The sequence below is a fragment of the Mustelus asterias genome, chromosome 16 (assembly GCF_964213995.1).
Source record: "Mustelus asterias chromosome 16, sMusAst1.hap1.1, whole genome shotgun sequence".
NCBI lineage: Eukaryota > Metazoa > Chordata > Chondrichthyes > Carcharhiniformes > Triakidae > Mustelus > Mustelus asterias.
In genome coordinates, this window is record NC_135816.1 from 28,793,747 (window position 1) to 28,810,527 (window position 16,781).

General features: G+C 42.4%; 1 protein-coding gene across 1 annotated transcript in view; it reads left to right on the top strand.

The window, feature by feature from the left end:
- The window catches only part of LOC144505067 (organic cation/carnitine transporter 2-like), a 79,521-nt gene that overhangs the window by 59,990 nt on the left and 2,750 nt on the right, over positions 1 to 16,781 (top strand). Inside the window, exons 6-9 of the mRNA XM_078230815.1 lie at positions 1,379 to 1,479; positions 3,030 to 3,244; positions 9,267 to 9,449; positions 11,823 to 11,958. Coding sequence (XP_078086941.1) covers positions 1,379 to 1,479; positions 3,030 to 3,244; positions 9,267 to 9,449; positions 11,823 to 11,958 — 635 coding nt within the window. The remainder of the gene's footprint in view (positions 1 to 1,378; positions 1,480 to 3,029; positions 3,245 to 9,266; positions 9,450 to 11,822; positions 11,959 to 16,781) is intronic.

Sequence of the window (16,781 nt, forward strand, 5' to 3'; positions counted from 1 at the left end):
TTGTAGCAAAAACGGCACAGCTGACTGGGAGGATCGTCCCCACTGTATATACAAAATAGACTGCATTGTATAATGTTTGGAATGAAACCACAAACTTATACATCTAATGTGTGGAGTGTAATTTTATTAACATATACATTTTAAATTTAAGTAATCTTGAGCCACGGGTCTAGCAGCAAATAGAAGTCATCAGAAAATATTTTAATTGAACAAAGATATTCATTAGTGTTATTTTTAAAATGTTGTGTGTTGCAACTTGTAAATGAATATTGCATTTTAGTCAAAATCTTAATTGTCCATTCATCTCCACTATTGCCCCTGCCTTCCAAATGAACATTATGCTGGAGAGAAATGGTACAACCAGAGTGTAAAATGAGCAAAAGGTGTGAATAAAATGCAGGGTCTTCTCATCCTGGGAATAGCTTGTGTTTGAGGGAGGGAAGTGGGTTTAGCATTGCTGTGCAATAAGATTTCAGATACTCAGGTAATCTGAGTTGTACCTGGATAAGTCCATCATATTTAGGCAAGCAGGCGCAAGCGATTCGGGCATCATTTCATCCTCCCTCTCAGAGTGATGTTCACCTTTCTTCTCATGTGTCTCCGGTCTCCTTTGCAGCAAAATCATAGAATCATAGAACGCTACAGTGCAGAAAGAGGCCATTCGGCCCATCGAGTCTGCACCGACCACAATCCCACCCAGGCCCTATCCCCATATCCCTACATATTTTATCCACTAATCCCTCTAACCTACGCATCTCAGGAAACTAAGGGGCAATTTTATCATGGCCAATCAATAACCTAACCTAAATGTTGTGCAATGCGCAGCAGAGAACATCTATGCTGCTAATGAATACTGAAGAGCGTCCCTATACCTCCAGGCACCTGAAATGCATTTTCAGCAATCCAGTGGCTTTATCTGTGCTCATGCTCAGGCTCTGGTTGTAGCTTTCCACTGCATCTGTGGTATGGCTTTTCACAGGTGTTGAAAGGGTCTTTAAAGGTTACCCTTGTCTGCAAGGAGTCACTGCAAATCAATAGCTTCATTTTCTTTATCATCACATTTATTTACACTCTACCTACTTATCCCATGTTCATAAAAACTAAGATTTTAAAAAGTAATATGACATGTCCTTGCATCAATAAAATGGGAGTTTTATTCTGAGCCCCGCTTATCTACAGGTGGTGAAGGTCAGCACAATTGGTGAAGGGGGCGAGGAATGAATGAAACCACAGATACGATCCTTTATAGGGCACTGTTTTCAAAAAGGTTTTCTGGATCATCCATATCCAATATGACTTGATGGTAATATATCATAATCTTGATTTCTTTTTTCTAATAATCAGCAATAATATTGAATCCTTTCTATTTTCTTTCCAGCTTGAAGATATGAAGGCTAAAAGTAAACAATCTTATTCAATTATTCACTTGTTTAAAACCCGTAATATCCGAACCATCACTATCATTAACCTTCTAGTTTGGTGAGTATTCCATAGAATCATAGAATAATACAACAGAGAAGGAGGCCATTTGGCCCAACAGATTACAATTACTCCCACATTATGAAATATCACAAAAATGGATAAAGTATTAAGAACAATCAGCAGGACAAGAGTAATGTGATACAATTATTCTCACTTCTGTTTGAACACTCATAAAAACAAAGAATATCTGAGCACGAGTCCACTTGGGTGCATTCTCTTGTTTGACTTAAATCTATGAAACCTTCTTTATTTGTACATTTTAATATTGGACCTTGCATCATATTAATGTACATAGCTTCCCTTACAGCAACATGTTCCCTTTGCTCCCAAGCAAAGAAATCAGTCCCATAGTTTGCAATCTCCTACAGACAGGTACCATTGATGTAAGAGGATTGCTATACAAAGGGACGAACTTCCTCAACCTCACAAAATCTGTAGGAGTCAATGCCAGTGGTTCTGGATTTTCACTTTGTGTTCCCTTTATAAAGAACGCATACCTTTTCTTTATTAAGAAGTGAAAATTCTGGAAAAACTCAGTAAGTTTGGCAGTAGATATAAAAAGAGAAATGGAGTTTATGTTTTGAGTCCAATATGACTCTTTATTGGAACTAGATGAGTTCCTTTTACTTTTTCTTTCTCTGTTTTGTAACTGTGGGATTATTTCAGAAATCTCTAAGTTCATGTTAAGAGAGGAGATGTAATATTAAACAGTACCACAGAAGAGAAATACTTCAGAATATCACATCCAAAAGTGAAGTATATCAAGTATGTCCAAATGGAAATATAACACTAAAATCTATTTGTCGAAGAGTGTGAAACAATGGAAATACTTGAATAAACTTAAGATTAAAAAATAAATATAATTGGCAAAAGAAGCAATGGTGGTATGTGGAAAAAGGTTTTCATGCAGCAAATGGTTAAAACCTGGAATGCACTGCCTGAAAATGTGATGGAGGAAGGTTCAGTCAAACATTTAAAAAGGATTATTATCGGAAAGGCATATTCAGAGTTATGGGGAAGAAGGTGGGTGAATGGCACGCGGTGAATTACTCTTTCAGAGAGGCAGCATAGACATCACAGGTTGAATGGCCTGTTTCTGTGCTGAACCCATTTAATGGTTCATTCTGTGATCTGTAGTACTGATGGTAGGAGAAAAAGAAATCTGCTTTCTCAGCCTCTCAGTAGCTGGATGGATCATTGGTCGCCAACATACTGTGTTAGTCCTTGAGCCAATGGAAGGATGAAAATTGGAATGGAATCAGACATACAGCTATGTGTGCAGCATTTGAGTTTGAAATTCTAATAGGGATGCTGCTGTTTCCCAATGGAGGGAGGTACATTTAGAAGAATAGTGAGCTGAAGGGAATGTTTCTGTTCACCTTTTATTTAAGATTAATACAGGCCTGCTGCCTGCTGGATAATGATTGATAGAACAAGGAACACACATGAAAGAGAAAGAAATTCCCAGTAAAACCAAAATTCAAAAAGAGACGTGGGAGACAAACTTAAAAGACCGTTCTACAATATTTTTTTCTATTTCTTTACAGGATGATTCTAACAGCTGAATACTTTGGTCTGTCCTTGGGCACACCCAATCTCCATGGTGATGATTACTTGAATTGTTTCTTCTCTGCTGCTATCGAAGTTCCGGCTTATTTATCAGCTTGGCTTTTTCTCCAGAGGTTTCCCCGAAGGCCCAGCCTTTCAGGCATACTTTTCCTTGGCGGAATTGTCCTTTTCTTCATCCAACTCATACCTTCAGGTAATTTTTTTATGGTGCAGTTAAAATGATCAAAACATCACTTTGCTAAATATTTCAAGGCAGCGTTTCATGATATATTGAAATATGTGGAGTAATCGTTAAGAGATTTTAGCATTCAGGCACACTGTTCCACAAACTATGGAGACCTATCACAATTTTATTGATCTTAGCTCTGTTGCGAGAATGAGATGCTGAGAGCAGAACAGTGAGGAAGGCAAAACTGGTGGGTGACTAACCCAGGCCAGTTCTGTACACTTCATACATTACTTAACATCAGCAACGGCAAAAGAACTGAATCACCAAATCACCTTTTCATCCCTGGTTATATGAAAAAATCCTACATTTTATCCAAGAATCATAATGTGGAATGACTGAAAATGAAGACAACACACTTGAATATGACATATGTTATGCTGTGCATTAATCTGTCCAATATACAATTACTGCTACATCCAACCCCCGCAATACACAGCACCTCCACCTACGTGCTGTAGATTCACAGTAATGAGTGGACTTGACATGTGTTATCTTGAGAGAATTAAGCTAATTTAAGAATTAAATACAATGGCCAGGATTTTTCAGCCCCCCGTGGCAGATTTTCGGCAGCGCAGGCAGGTCACCATTGGCTAGCAGATTTCTCAACATGGCTACTGAGCAACACAAATGCCAATTGCCTTCACTAGGACTGGAAATTCCTGCCGGCAGCCAGTGGTGAGCCTCCTCTGCCACCAGAAAACCCACCAATGTGTTCCGGTTTCCACTGAGTTTCAGAGTGCCAGTGAGATGTACGATGCACCAGATACAGTTTTGCTGTTTACTTCCGACCACGCAACTTTGTTTCCAGGCTCCCATAATCACTGACACTGGAAGTAGATCCTCATCATTCAGCACAATTCCTCTTCCCTTTGAAATCACCATCATTAACCCCTTCCTCAAAATACCCACAATCAACCTTCCACCCTGTCCTCTTACCTCCCCCAAAGATTTGAATTTGCTGCACCCTCTATACCTTTGCCCCAAGTGTCCTGCAATTATCTGTTTAAATGTTTTCAATCAGGTTTTCACTACGCCACTGAACTAAAACAGTCCTTTAGCAAAGTTTATTTATTAGAGTATCAAGTAGACTTACATTAACACTGCAATGAAGTTACTGGGAAAGTCCCCTAGTCGCCACACTCCGGTGCCTGAATCTAGTATGGCCAATCCACCTAACTAATAATAGATGTTAAACTGACTGGTCTGTAATTGCTGGAGCTATAATTACAACCTTTTTTGAACAAAGGCATAACATTTGCAATTCTCCAGCCTGCTGGCACCTCCCCTGAGTCAAGAGAAGATTGGAAAATTATGACCAGTGTCCTTGCAATTTCCATTCTCACTTCCTTCAATAACCTTTGATGCATCTCATTCAGACCCAGTCAACTTTCAGTACCAACAGTCTATTTAACACTTCCTCCTTATCAACCTTGAACCCTTCTCAGGACAGAATTTCCTCATCTGTCACAATGTCCTGAGTAGCATCCACCTCCTTGGAAAAGACAGATGCAAAGTATTCATTTGATACCTCAGCCATGCCTCCAGCCTCCATGTGTAAATTCTCTTTTCAGGCCCTCATTGTCCCTACTCCTCCTTTACCACCCTTCTACTATTTATATACCAAGAGAAGACTTTTCTCATAATCCCTCTTCACTTCTGTAATGTGCTTTTTCACCTCCCCTCAGAATCATCTGTATTGCTCTCGGTTCTCAACTATATTTTCTACCTGACACCTGTTATAAGCACACTTTTTCTTCCTTATCTAAATTTGTCTCTCCTTTTATAATGTGGAGATGCCGGCTTTGGACTGGGGTAAACACAGTAAGAAATCTAACAACACCAGGTTAAAGTCCAGCAGGTTTATTTGGCAGCAAATGCCACTAGCTTTCGGAGCGCTGCTCCTTCATCTCTCACTCCACCTGACGAAGGGGCAGCGCTCCGAAAGCTAGTGGCATTTGCTACCAAATAAACCTGTTCTCCTTTTATATCCAGGGAGCACTGGATTTGTTTCCCTACCTTTCCCTTGAATGTGTCCAGACCATTTCTGTTTTGAAGGTCGCCCATTTTTCAGCTGCAGGGCGGAATTTTCCCGTCCCGCCCATCACGGGAATTGTAGCGGGCGGGACACGGACCATGCAAATGTCCGTCGAGCTCGGACAGGATTTTCCAGTCTGGGGCGAGCACGGCCGGAAAATCCTGCCACTGTGTTTCCCACTAACATTTTGTTCCAGTCTAACCAGCCCAGGTTCGCTCTTGCCCCAGTGAAGTCATTGCTGTCCCCCCATTAATTATTTTTACTGTGGATTGTCTATTTTCCTTTTCTGTCATACCTTATGATAGAATGATCACTTCATAGGAGCTGCTACACTGTAGCTTCCTTTCTGTTACTGTATGTTTAAGTCTCAGACTTTGATTTTAACATAAGAGTGTTCATAGAAAAACAAAGAAAATTAATCCGACTTTCATTAAATGTCTGATTAATTGCTAAATTCATCAATCACAGAGAAATTGGAGTGCTTCTTCTATTGTCATCTGTTGTTGGTCCCCTGCCACTTTACAATACAATGGTTAGTGTACTGAAATATTGCATAGTTTGATAACATTGGTTCGAATCAAAAAATGACTAATTAGAAAAGGTATTATTACAAAATGGCAGCTTGACCTTGTTTACCCCTTAAAATAGTCAAGTTAAGCAGCCATCTAAATCCTCATAAACTAAAAACTAAATTCTCAGCCAGCTTACAATGATCCCCAAAATAATTGGTCATGTTAAAACGTAACTAAAAGTATATTTTTTAAATTCATCTTTGTTTTTGCCACAACCATCTCCATAAAAGGCTTGCTGAAACTCCCATCTAACTGGAGATCCTGTCCCTTTGCATCCTTTCTTATTACTACTTTGTGACAAATCTGCTCTAACTCACTCCTATTTCTTAGTTTTCCCCCATAAACTTTATTACACCTGTTTAATTGTCTTGCACTTAAGCATTTCTAAATATGAAGCACCATTTGCACAGCATATTCTTTCCCTTTCTGAAAGCTGATGAACTCTAGGAGCCATCACATATGTGCATCTCTGCGTTTTGCAAAGGTATTTCCTTCTGTCCTTCTAAAACAAATTCACCAATCACTCAGGTAGCATTGATAAACTATATTGTGAGTTTTTTATTCAAAGATTACAGTAGTATATACATGCTGCTTGAGAGTTTTTACAAACATGTCTTACATGGTCAACTAATGCATACCAGTGCTGGGTCCCATCATATCTTGTCTATTGATATATACAGTTTATGGACTTAAAGGCATACCACAACACCATCTTCCTTATGTCTACAGGCTTCTTTCTTACACAAAGCTTTGATTTGATCTGATTTATTATTGTCACATGTATTAGTATATAGTGAAAAGGATTGTTTCTTGCATGCTACACAGACAAAGCATACCGTTCATAGAGAAGAAAAGGAGAGAGTGCAGAATGTAGTGTCACAGTCATAGCTAGGGTGTAAAGAAAGTGCGAGGTAGTCCATTCAAAAGTCTGATGGCAGCAGGGAAGAAGCTGTTCTTGAGTCGGTTGGTACGTGACCTCAGACTTTTGTATGTTTTTCCCAATGGAAGAAGGTGGAAGAGAGTATGTCCGGAATACTTGGGGTCCTTAATTATGCTGGCTGCTTTTCCGTGGGAGTGGGAAGTGTAGGCAGAGTCAATGGATGGGAGGCTGGTTTGCGTGATGGAATGAGCTACATTCACAATCTTTTGTAGTTTCTTGTGGTCTTGGTCGGAGCAGGAGCCATACCAAGCTGTGATACAACCAGAAAGAATGTTTTCTATGGTGCATCTGTAAAAGTTGGTGAGAGTCGTAGCTGACATGCCAAATTTCTTTAGTCTTCTGAGAAAGTAGAGGTGTTGGTGGGCTTTCTTAACTATAGTGACGGCATGGGGGGACCAGGACTGGTTGTTGATGATCTGGACACCTAAAAGCTTGAAGCTCTCGACCATTTCTAATTCATCCCCAATGATATCCTATTTCAAAACATTCATCCTGGTTTAGTTCCATTACATTTTGTATACAAGTAGTTGCAAGTGGAAGATTGAAATGGGACAGTGCCCTCTACAGGGCACCTGGAAACTGAGTGGACAACTCTGTATCTCCTTAACCAAACTGAAGGTTCATGAAGTGAACAGCATGAGGTCTGAACAAGGAATTTCCATTCTATTTGTTCTTGGTTTGTGAATGTCACTGGCAAGGTCAAAATTTGTTGCCCATCCCTATTCACCCTCAGAAGGTGGTAGCAAGCCATCTTGATCTGTTGCAGTCCATGTGGTGTAAGTACAAAACAATGCTGTCAGGGCGAGAGTTCCAGGTTTTTGTCCAAGCAATATCGAAGGAAAGGTGACATAGTTCCGAGTCAGTGCACTATGTGACTTGGAGGATAATGCACAGGTTGTGGTGTTACCCTTGTTCTTCGAGAAGTTAAATGGCATGGGTTAGGAAGATTCTTTTGAAGAAGCCTTGATGAGTTGCTGCAGTGCACCTTTTAGATACAACTGCTGCCACTGTGTGCCAGTTGTACAGGGAATAAATTTAACGTGGTGATTCAGGTAATGATCAAGTGGGCTACTTTTGTTATGGATGGAATCGAGTTTATTGAGTATTGTTGGAGCTGCCTTCGTCCAGACAAATGGAGAGTTTTCCATCATACTACTGATTTGTGCCTTGTAGATGGTGGACAGGCTTTGGGGAGTCAGGAGGTGAGTTACTACCTGCAGAATTCTAGCTTCTGACCTGCTCTTGTATTCAGAGTATTTATGTGGATGGTCCATTAAGTGTTTAGTCAATGTTGACTCACAAGTTGTTAATGGTAATGCATTCAGAAATAATATGTATCAAAGGGAGATTAGATTCTCTCTTTTTGGAAATAGTCATTTCTGGGTGACATGAGTGTGATTTTCTACTTATCATCTGACATCTGAATATGTCCTGGTTTTGCTGCATGTCTCTGTTTTAAATCTGCTATCATCACTCCTCAAATACATAACTATTGTCCCCCCCATCCTTGCAACTTACCTTCCCATCTCCTACTTCCCTTTCCTCTCCAAAGTCCCTAGGTGTGTTGTTGGGTCCCAAATTTGTCCCCACCTTTCTTAGAACTGCTTGTTTGAATTCTCCCGATTGGGTTTCTACCCCTGCCAAGGCACCAAAGTGGCTCTCATTAATTCACATCTTATGAGGCTGTAATTAAGATACAATTTCCCTTCTAGTCCATCTATTTTCAGTCTTTGACATGTGTAGTAGTTGGCCCCTTTTAGAAGCATACATTAGAAGGGTCATGTGATCTGATCGCCCAATGGGGAACAAGCATGGGGGTCACCCTTCCGAATCTCTTCTCAGTGTTAATTTGTTTGCACTATCTCCATACAGTAGCTGGATACTTTTTTTCCTCCTTAAAAGGTGCTATATATATTTAAGTTGTTGTCATTTTAGTTGTTGGAACCTTAGCAGAATGGATGAGGTGTCTTTGCCTTCCACCAACCCAGTAATTATAATACCAAGATTAAGGGGTCAACTTTATGAATGCGTGCCTTCAGTGCAGAATCTCAGCCATTAGGAACATATATTGGAAAATTGTGGATGCATACTTGAAAGCACCATCAAGAATTCCCAATATGGACACCTAGTTGGTGAGAGTCATTAAGAATGTTCAAAGCTGAGATAGATTTTTAATCAGTAAGGAAATTAAGAGTTATGGGGATAAGGCGGAAAAGTGGAGATAAGGATTATATCAAAGCAGCCATGACCTCATTGAATGGCAGAGCAAACTCGATCGGTGGAATGATCTACTTTTGCTCCTGCGTCTTATGGTCTGTGCCAATAGCATGTCTTTGAAAAATCAGTCCATATATTAAGTATATTGAAATTTACAGACAGGTACTTGTACCTGTCTGTAAATCCACTTTCCGTAAATTTATCAGTCTGTATTTTCTCCAGATCTTTCAGCACTTGCCACCGTGTTGGTGATGATTGGAAAATTTGGGACCTCAAGTGCCTTCTCCATGGTTTATGTTCACACTGCTGAGCTGTACCCAACCGCAGTAAGAAACATGGGTGTTGGAGTGGGCTCCACAGCCTCCAGGGTGGGCAGTATCATCTCACCTTACATCTTTTATCTTGGTAAGTTAGCAGTTTAACTTCTATATGTAATTTATGAATTATGTATGGAAAATAACACATTTTCTTGTATTAACTCAAACCAACTGACCATTCTCAAATCCATACTATTTGAGTATACATCCCATGAATGAATGAGACAGTCATTAAAGCATATTGGTCTTGGGAAGTTCTGGGTCCAGAAAGCACGGTTTCAGACAACAGACGCATCCTCAACATGGGTGGCAGCAGTCTGAGCTGGCTGGCTGACAGGCAAAAGCAAGGCCACTGATGGTGTAGTGTGGCAGTGATGGGAGGATAAATGCTGTAATCCTAAGAAAGGACAGCAGGATTATGCTTCACAGAACCATCACTATTAAATTGTGGCGATGTCTCAGTAAGCCAAATAACCTGCTGGAGCATCGATTGCTGGACTGCTGTGAGAGCCTGTAGGCCCCTTTGTGTACGGAGATTCACAGCCTCATCAGCAGCAGACTTTCATGACAACAAGAATGGATGATTCCAGTTTGAGCTCCCACTTCAGCACTCACATTGGCTGGCATGTGCCTGTGCTGCAATGGAAACTGAGACATCGCCCATCAGACGCTGCATCAAAGCTGGGTCCACAGGTTCTGTCATGGAGTTCACCACTATTTCCACACTGGAAGGGATAAGCTCTGAGCTCTGTGCAAATCCCCATTTCAAGGTTGAGCCAGACCCTTCGTGCTCCTTGACAATGGAAACAGTTTCTGTGGCAAGTCTGCCAAAGTATCAAATATCTCTGTGAACATGCCCATCAGCATTCTATATGCCATCCCAGTGAAGTTCTCACCTGAATCCTCAGCAGAAGAACCTATCAGTGATATCACTCTGGGTTGGCTACAGTCCACTCAGTGATTCAAGAGACATAATTTAATGATTCCACCTTCTATGGCCGTCTGGGAGGCTGGATGCACCATAGAATCGGAAGTGAAGGCAACAGGATGGAGTGCCCAACGCCTTCCTAACACCTAAGTTATTCAGGGGCGGGAAAGGTAGAATTTAGCCTTACCAGCCAGAGGCCAATTGAGGAGCCCTGCTCTACATGCGCAGATCAGGGCAGCACTACACCACAGCGGGATACTGCCTGGTAAAATCAGGTGACCTGCTTAGCTTTGCATGCTCAACGTTAGAGGAGGCCCACCTGATCGCGCACTCTGTAGTCAACAAAGGTATTTTATAAAATGGTATTTCATTTCCATGATGATTGATGATCATGTTTTCTGCATATGCATATATGAGTGAGTGTTTCTGTCAATTTCAGTGTGTTCAAATCTGGATGAATATGTATATATTTTCTTGGACAGTTCCTCAGAATCGAAGATGACTTGATTCCACATTAAAAATAACTTCTCAGGTGACTGCGGTGTCCAGTGTACAGTGTGCGACCAACAGTCCCTGTCACAGGTGGGGCAGAAGATGGTTGGAGGAATGGGTGGGTGGGGTGCCTGGGCTGCCATACACTCCTTTCACTGTCGACGCTTGGCTTCAACTTGTTCTTGGCGATGAAAGTCAAGGTGTTTAACTCCGTCCCGACGCTTTTCCCCTATTTCAGGCAACAATCAGCGATTCCAAGGGATCAGTAGCGATGTTACATTTTTCAAGGAGGCTTTGAGGGGGCTTTTGAAGCATTTCCTCTGCCCTCCTGGAGCTTGCTTGACATATCAAAATTTCCAGTAGAGTGCTTGTTTCAAGAATCTCATGTCAGACACATGGACAATGTGCCCCACTCAGCAGAGCTGATCAAGTATAGCCAACACTTTGTGCTGACAATGTTGGCCTGAGCAAGAACACTGATGCTGGTGCACCTATCCAGCCAATGGATTATCGGCTTACTTTCCCCTCTGACAATACTCTTAACTTTAGGCTGAAACTAAGAACAAGACAATTATTGCATTGGCCCAGGTATGCAGGACATTCTGAAATATGCATAAAATAGTCAAAACCATGGTGCAGCATGTTGGTGTCCTAATGCAATGCATCACAGAAAGGAAGGTTCATGGGTTAGAACTTGTAATAAATCAAGGATTAAATTCCTAATCTATCCATGTTGCTTCCACTTGAAAGTACAAGGAAAAACCAAATAATTCCAACCCAGTTCTCCAGACACTGCTAGGGAAACAAGTTTTCTACCTCTTCATTGGGAGATGCTGCTTGACAAAGTGTCAAAAACAGGCAGAGGAAAATTAATCTCAAAAATGGAAATGGAGATATCCCCACATTGTTTAAACATATCTACATTGAATAAACATTAAACGGTGGTTATTGAACCCAAGACATGTGTTTACATGTACTGCCTATGATTTAACGTTGATATGCCAGTCTTCATCTTACAATTTATGGTTTATATTTTCACAGGCATTCATCATGAGTTTCTCCCCTTTATTCTGATGGGAGGTTTGACAGTGTTTTCATCAGTTCTGGTCTTGTTTCTGCCCGAAACACGCAATGTTCCTCTCCCAGAAACAATTGACCAGATGCAGAAAGTTAAGAGGTAAGTGTAAATAATGCCTTTCCCAAGTGAGAGCATTAGAAGAGGTGATCAAAAACTTGGTTGAATTGGACAAGAGAAATAAAGAGCTGAGGGTATCTGGAGAGGGGATTTCAAAGAGGTTTGCTGAATTTTTTGCAGGGGAAGATTAAGCAGGTTGTGTTGGGAATGGTGTGGAGACCAAGTTCAAAGGACGAAAGAGTGGAGAAGGCTGTTGAGGTGAGGAGAAGTTAGGTTTTGCAGAAATTTATTGACAAGAATGAGAATTTTCATTTCAATTTATCATGGAATATAAGAGACCAGCAAGAAAGGAAGCTGTGGGTGAGTGGGATTTAGTTAGAACTGGATTTAATGGCAGTGTATGGAGAATAGGAGGCTGGCAAAGGTGTATTGGAAACTTTAGCCACCTTCCTACCCCTCGTAATGGCTAGGAGGCAAGGATAGCCACAGGATAGAAAACCCATCACCTTTCACCCAGTTAAGTTCAGAGGGGGAAGGATTGATGACAGCCAGTTAAGGACCTCATGGTATCTATGGGGGTTGAGGAAGGGGCAGGGTAGGTGGGTGGGGTGAGTTGGCCACACCATATGGTAAAGCTGCTAGGTATCCCTTGGTGAACCTGAAAGCTGCCCAGAAGTGAGTTGCTCCTGCTCAGTCCCTTTACCCTACAGAGGGTCCAACCTGCAGCAGAGGTGCACCCCAGCAGGAAGATTGCCTCGCCCCATCCCACTGGGCCATGCCTGACTGCCTATAGTTTCAGCAGAAGACATCGTTCCCAGTGACATGGTTGGACTTTCAAGTTACCACCAAGGACCAGGGAGAGAAATCATGGGCCATGGTGCTTCTGTTCCCGAGCCATTTATCTTTGCATCCCCCAACCCCTTTAACCTTCCCTTCACATCCTTCGGGAACCCAAATTTGGGAACCATAATTACACTGAGCTGACTGAGTGGCAGCTGAAGGTGAAACAATTGCTAAAGCTGAATCAAATGGAGCGGGAAGGGGTCGATAACTTTGCTGGGTGTTTTCTACAGGCCGCCCAATAGTAACAGGGATGTTGAGGAGCAGATAGGGAAACAGACCCTGGAGAGATGTAGTAATAACAGGGTTGTCGTGATGGGAGACTTTAATTTCCCAAACAACGATTTGAATATCCGTAGGGTAAGGGGTTTGGATGGGGAGGAGTTTGTGAGGTGTGTTCAGGAGGGTTTCCTGACACAGCATGTGGATAAGCCTACAAGAGGAGAGGCTGTACTCGATCTGGTACTGGCTAATGAGCCTGGACAGGTGTCGGATCTCTCAGTGGGGGAGCATCTTGGGGATAGTGATCATAACTCTATCTCCTTTATGCTAGCTTTGGAAAGAGATAGGATCAGGCAAGCTCGGAAAGTGTTTATCTGGAGTAAGGGGAAATATGAAGCCATCAGGCAGGAGATTAGAGGCATAAATTGGAAGGAGATATTCTCGAGGAAAAGTACCAAAGTAAGGTGGCAGATTTTCAAGGAATGTTTGTCTGGAGTTCTGCATGACAACGTTCCGATGAGACAGGGAGTGTTGGTAGGTTACGGGAACCGTGGTGCACGAAAGCTGCGCTGAACCTAGTCAAAAAGAAAAGGAAAGTGTACAAAAGGTTCAGAGAGCTAGGCGATGATAGGGATCTAGATGAGCATAAGGCTTGTAGGAAGGGACTTAAGAAAGAAATTAGGAGAGCCAGAAGGGGTCACGAGAAGGCCTTGGCAGGTAAGATTAAGGAGAACCCTAAGGCGTTCTATAAATATGTGAAGAGTAAAAGGATGAGATGTGAAGGAATAGGACCTATAAAATGTGAAGGTGAGAAAGTCTGTACAGAACCGGAAGAAATAGCAGAGGTGCTTAATGAATATTTTACCTCGGTATTCACGGTGGAAAAAGACCTGGTGGTTGTACTGCAGGATTGAGGCGGACTGAAAAGATTGAGTATGTGGACATTAAGAAAGAGGATGTGTTGGAAATTTTGAATAACATCAAGATAGATAAGTCCCGGGACCGGATAGGATGTACCCCAGGTTACTGTGGGAGGCGAGGGAAGAGATTGCAGAGCCTCTGGCGATGATCTTTGCGTCGTCGATGGAGACGGGAGAGGTTCCGGAGGATTGGAGGATTGCGGATGTGGTTCCTATATTCAAGAAAGGGAATAGGGATAGCCCAGGAAATTACCGACCGGTGAGTCTAACCTCAGTGGTTGGTAAATTGATGGAGAAGATCCTGAGGGACAGGATTTATGAACATTTGGAGAAGTTTAGTATGCTCAAAAGTAGTCAGCACGGCTTTGTCAAAGGCAAATCGCGCCTTACGAGCCTGGTGGAGTTCTTTGAAAATGTGACTAAACACATTGATGAAGGAAAAGCGGTAGATGTGGTTTACATGGACTTCAGCAAAGCGTTCGATAAGGTCCCCCATGCTAGACTTCTCGAGAAAGTGAGAGGGCATGGGATCCAAGGGGCTGTTGCCTTGTGGATCCAGAACTAGCTTGCCTGCAGAAGGCAGAGAGTGGTTGTAGATGGGCCTTTTTCTGAATGGAGATTGGTCACCAGTGGAGTGCCCCAGGGATCTGTTCTGGGACCCTTGCTGTTTGTCATTTTCATAAATGACCTGGTTGAGGAAGTGGAGGGATGGGTTGGTAAGTTTGCCGACGACACGAAGGTTGGTGGTGTTGTGGATAGGTTGGAGGGATGTTAGAAGCTACAGCGTGACATAGATAGGATGCAAGACTGGGCGGAGAAGTGGCAGATGGACTTCAACCCGGATAAATGTGTAGTGGTCCATTTTGGCAGGTCAAATGGGATGAAGGAGTATAATATCAAGGGTAAGACTCTTAGCAGTGTAGAGGATCAGAAGGACCTTGGGGTTCGGGTCCATAGGACTCTTAAATCGGCCTCGCAGGTAGAGGAGGTGGTTAAGAAGGCATATGGTGTGCTGGCCTTCACCAATCGAGGGATTGAGTTTAGGAGTTGGGAGATAATGATGCAGCTTTATAAGACGCTCGTCAGACCCCATTTGGAGTACTGTGCTCAGTTCTGGTCACCTCATTACAGGAGGGATGTGGAAATGATTGAAAGGGTGCAGAGAAGATTTACAAGGATGTTGCCTGGATTGATTGGCATGCCTTATGAGGATAGGTTGAGGGAGCTCGGTCTTTTCTCCTTGGAGAGACGAAGGATGAGAGGTGACCTGATAGAGGTATACAAGATGTTGAGAGGTATAGATCGGGTGGATTCTCGGAGGCTTTTTCCCAGGGCTGAAATGGCTGCTACGAGAGGACACAGGTTTATGGTGCTGGGGAGTAGGTACAGAGGAGATGTCAGGGGTAAGTTTTTCACTCAGAGGGTGGTGGGTGAAGTGGAATAGGCTGCCGTCGGTGGTGGTGGAGGCAAACTCGATAGGGTCTTTTAAGAGACTTCTGGATGAGTACATGGGACTTAATAGGATTGAGGGTTATAGGTAAGCCTATATATAAGCCTAGGTAGGTAGGGACATGACCGGTGCAACTTGTGGGCCGAAGGGCCTGTTTGTGCTGTATTGTTTCTATGTTCTAAATGTGTTATAACAGGTAGGAAAGCATATCACTGGAGAATGAATTGGAGATGGGCAATGAATATAATGACGGAGATGACATGATTTAGCATGTCAAATGCTGAAATGAGGTCAAGGAGGACAGGAAGGATAATGCCTCATGATCACAGTCACAGAAACAGTGCCTTTGACCGGGGGCTTTACGGTGCAGAAACATACCGAAAAAGGAGTCAAATAGGGAATTGTGGGAAAGGGAGTCACTGTTACCCAGAAATAACAAAATGTTCAAGGAGCTTGGATGAGGGGAACAGGTTAGATCAGAGGTTGAGGGAAATAGATAGATCAAGGCTCGGTTTTTTTGTGATGATAATTTTGAAAGGATAGAGTGAACGAGTGCCAAAAGAGAAAATGCTGGAAAATCTCAGCAGGTCTGGCAGCATCTGTAAGGAGAGAAAAGAGCTGACATTTTGAGTCCAGATGATCCTTTGTCAAAGCTTTGACAAAGGGTCATCTGGACTGGAAGCATCAACTCTTTTCAGTCCTCACAGATGCTGCCAGACCTGCTGAGATTTTCCAGCGTTTTCTCTTTTGGTTTCAGATTCCAGCATCCTCAGTAATTTGCTTTTATAGAGTGAACTAGTGAACTATTGAAGAGCATTGGCAGTAAGAAAGATGGTCAGGAGCAGAGAAAAAAGGATCAAAAGGGCAGGAGATCTGTCTTATTGAAATCCATGTGACTCACTTCATTGTAATTCCTGTCAACATATTATTTTACTGTATGTCATCTCTAGTTTCAGAGCTAAGTGGTCAAGATGTTAAGCAATGATGAGACATTTGACTTTTGAGGCTTATTTGAATTCCACACCTCCACTTTCCAGCAGAAATGCCTGGAGAGCCCCGATGTTACTTACATAGCCCTGTGTCCGCTGCTACCTACCGGCTACCACTGGGGTGCCAATTCTCTTTGGATGTAATCCAGGAAGTTTCATCATGTGACCTGCCTCCACACAACCTATCCGGTTAAACATTCTGCCTCCACCACCAGCAGCTCCCTTGTTTTTTCAGCATTGCTCATTATAAAATGCCAGCTATGATTCAGTTGGTTGTACTCTCATCTTTGAGTTAGAAGGATGAGTTCAAATCGCAATCCACGCACTTGATAGAATGTCTGGTTATCATCACAATGCTGCTTGTGGGCACAAATTGGCCGCCGCATTTCAAGCATAGTGACTATACCTCAGACATACCTCCCTGGCTAGAAAATACTCAGATGA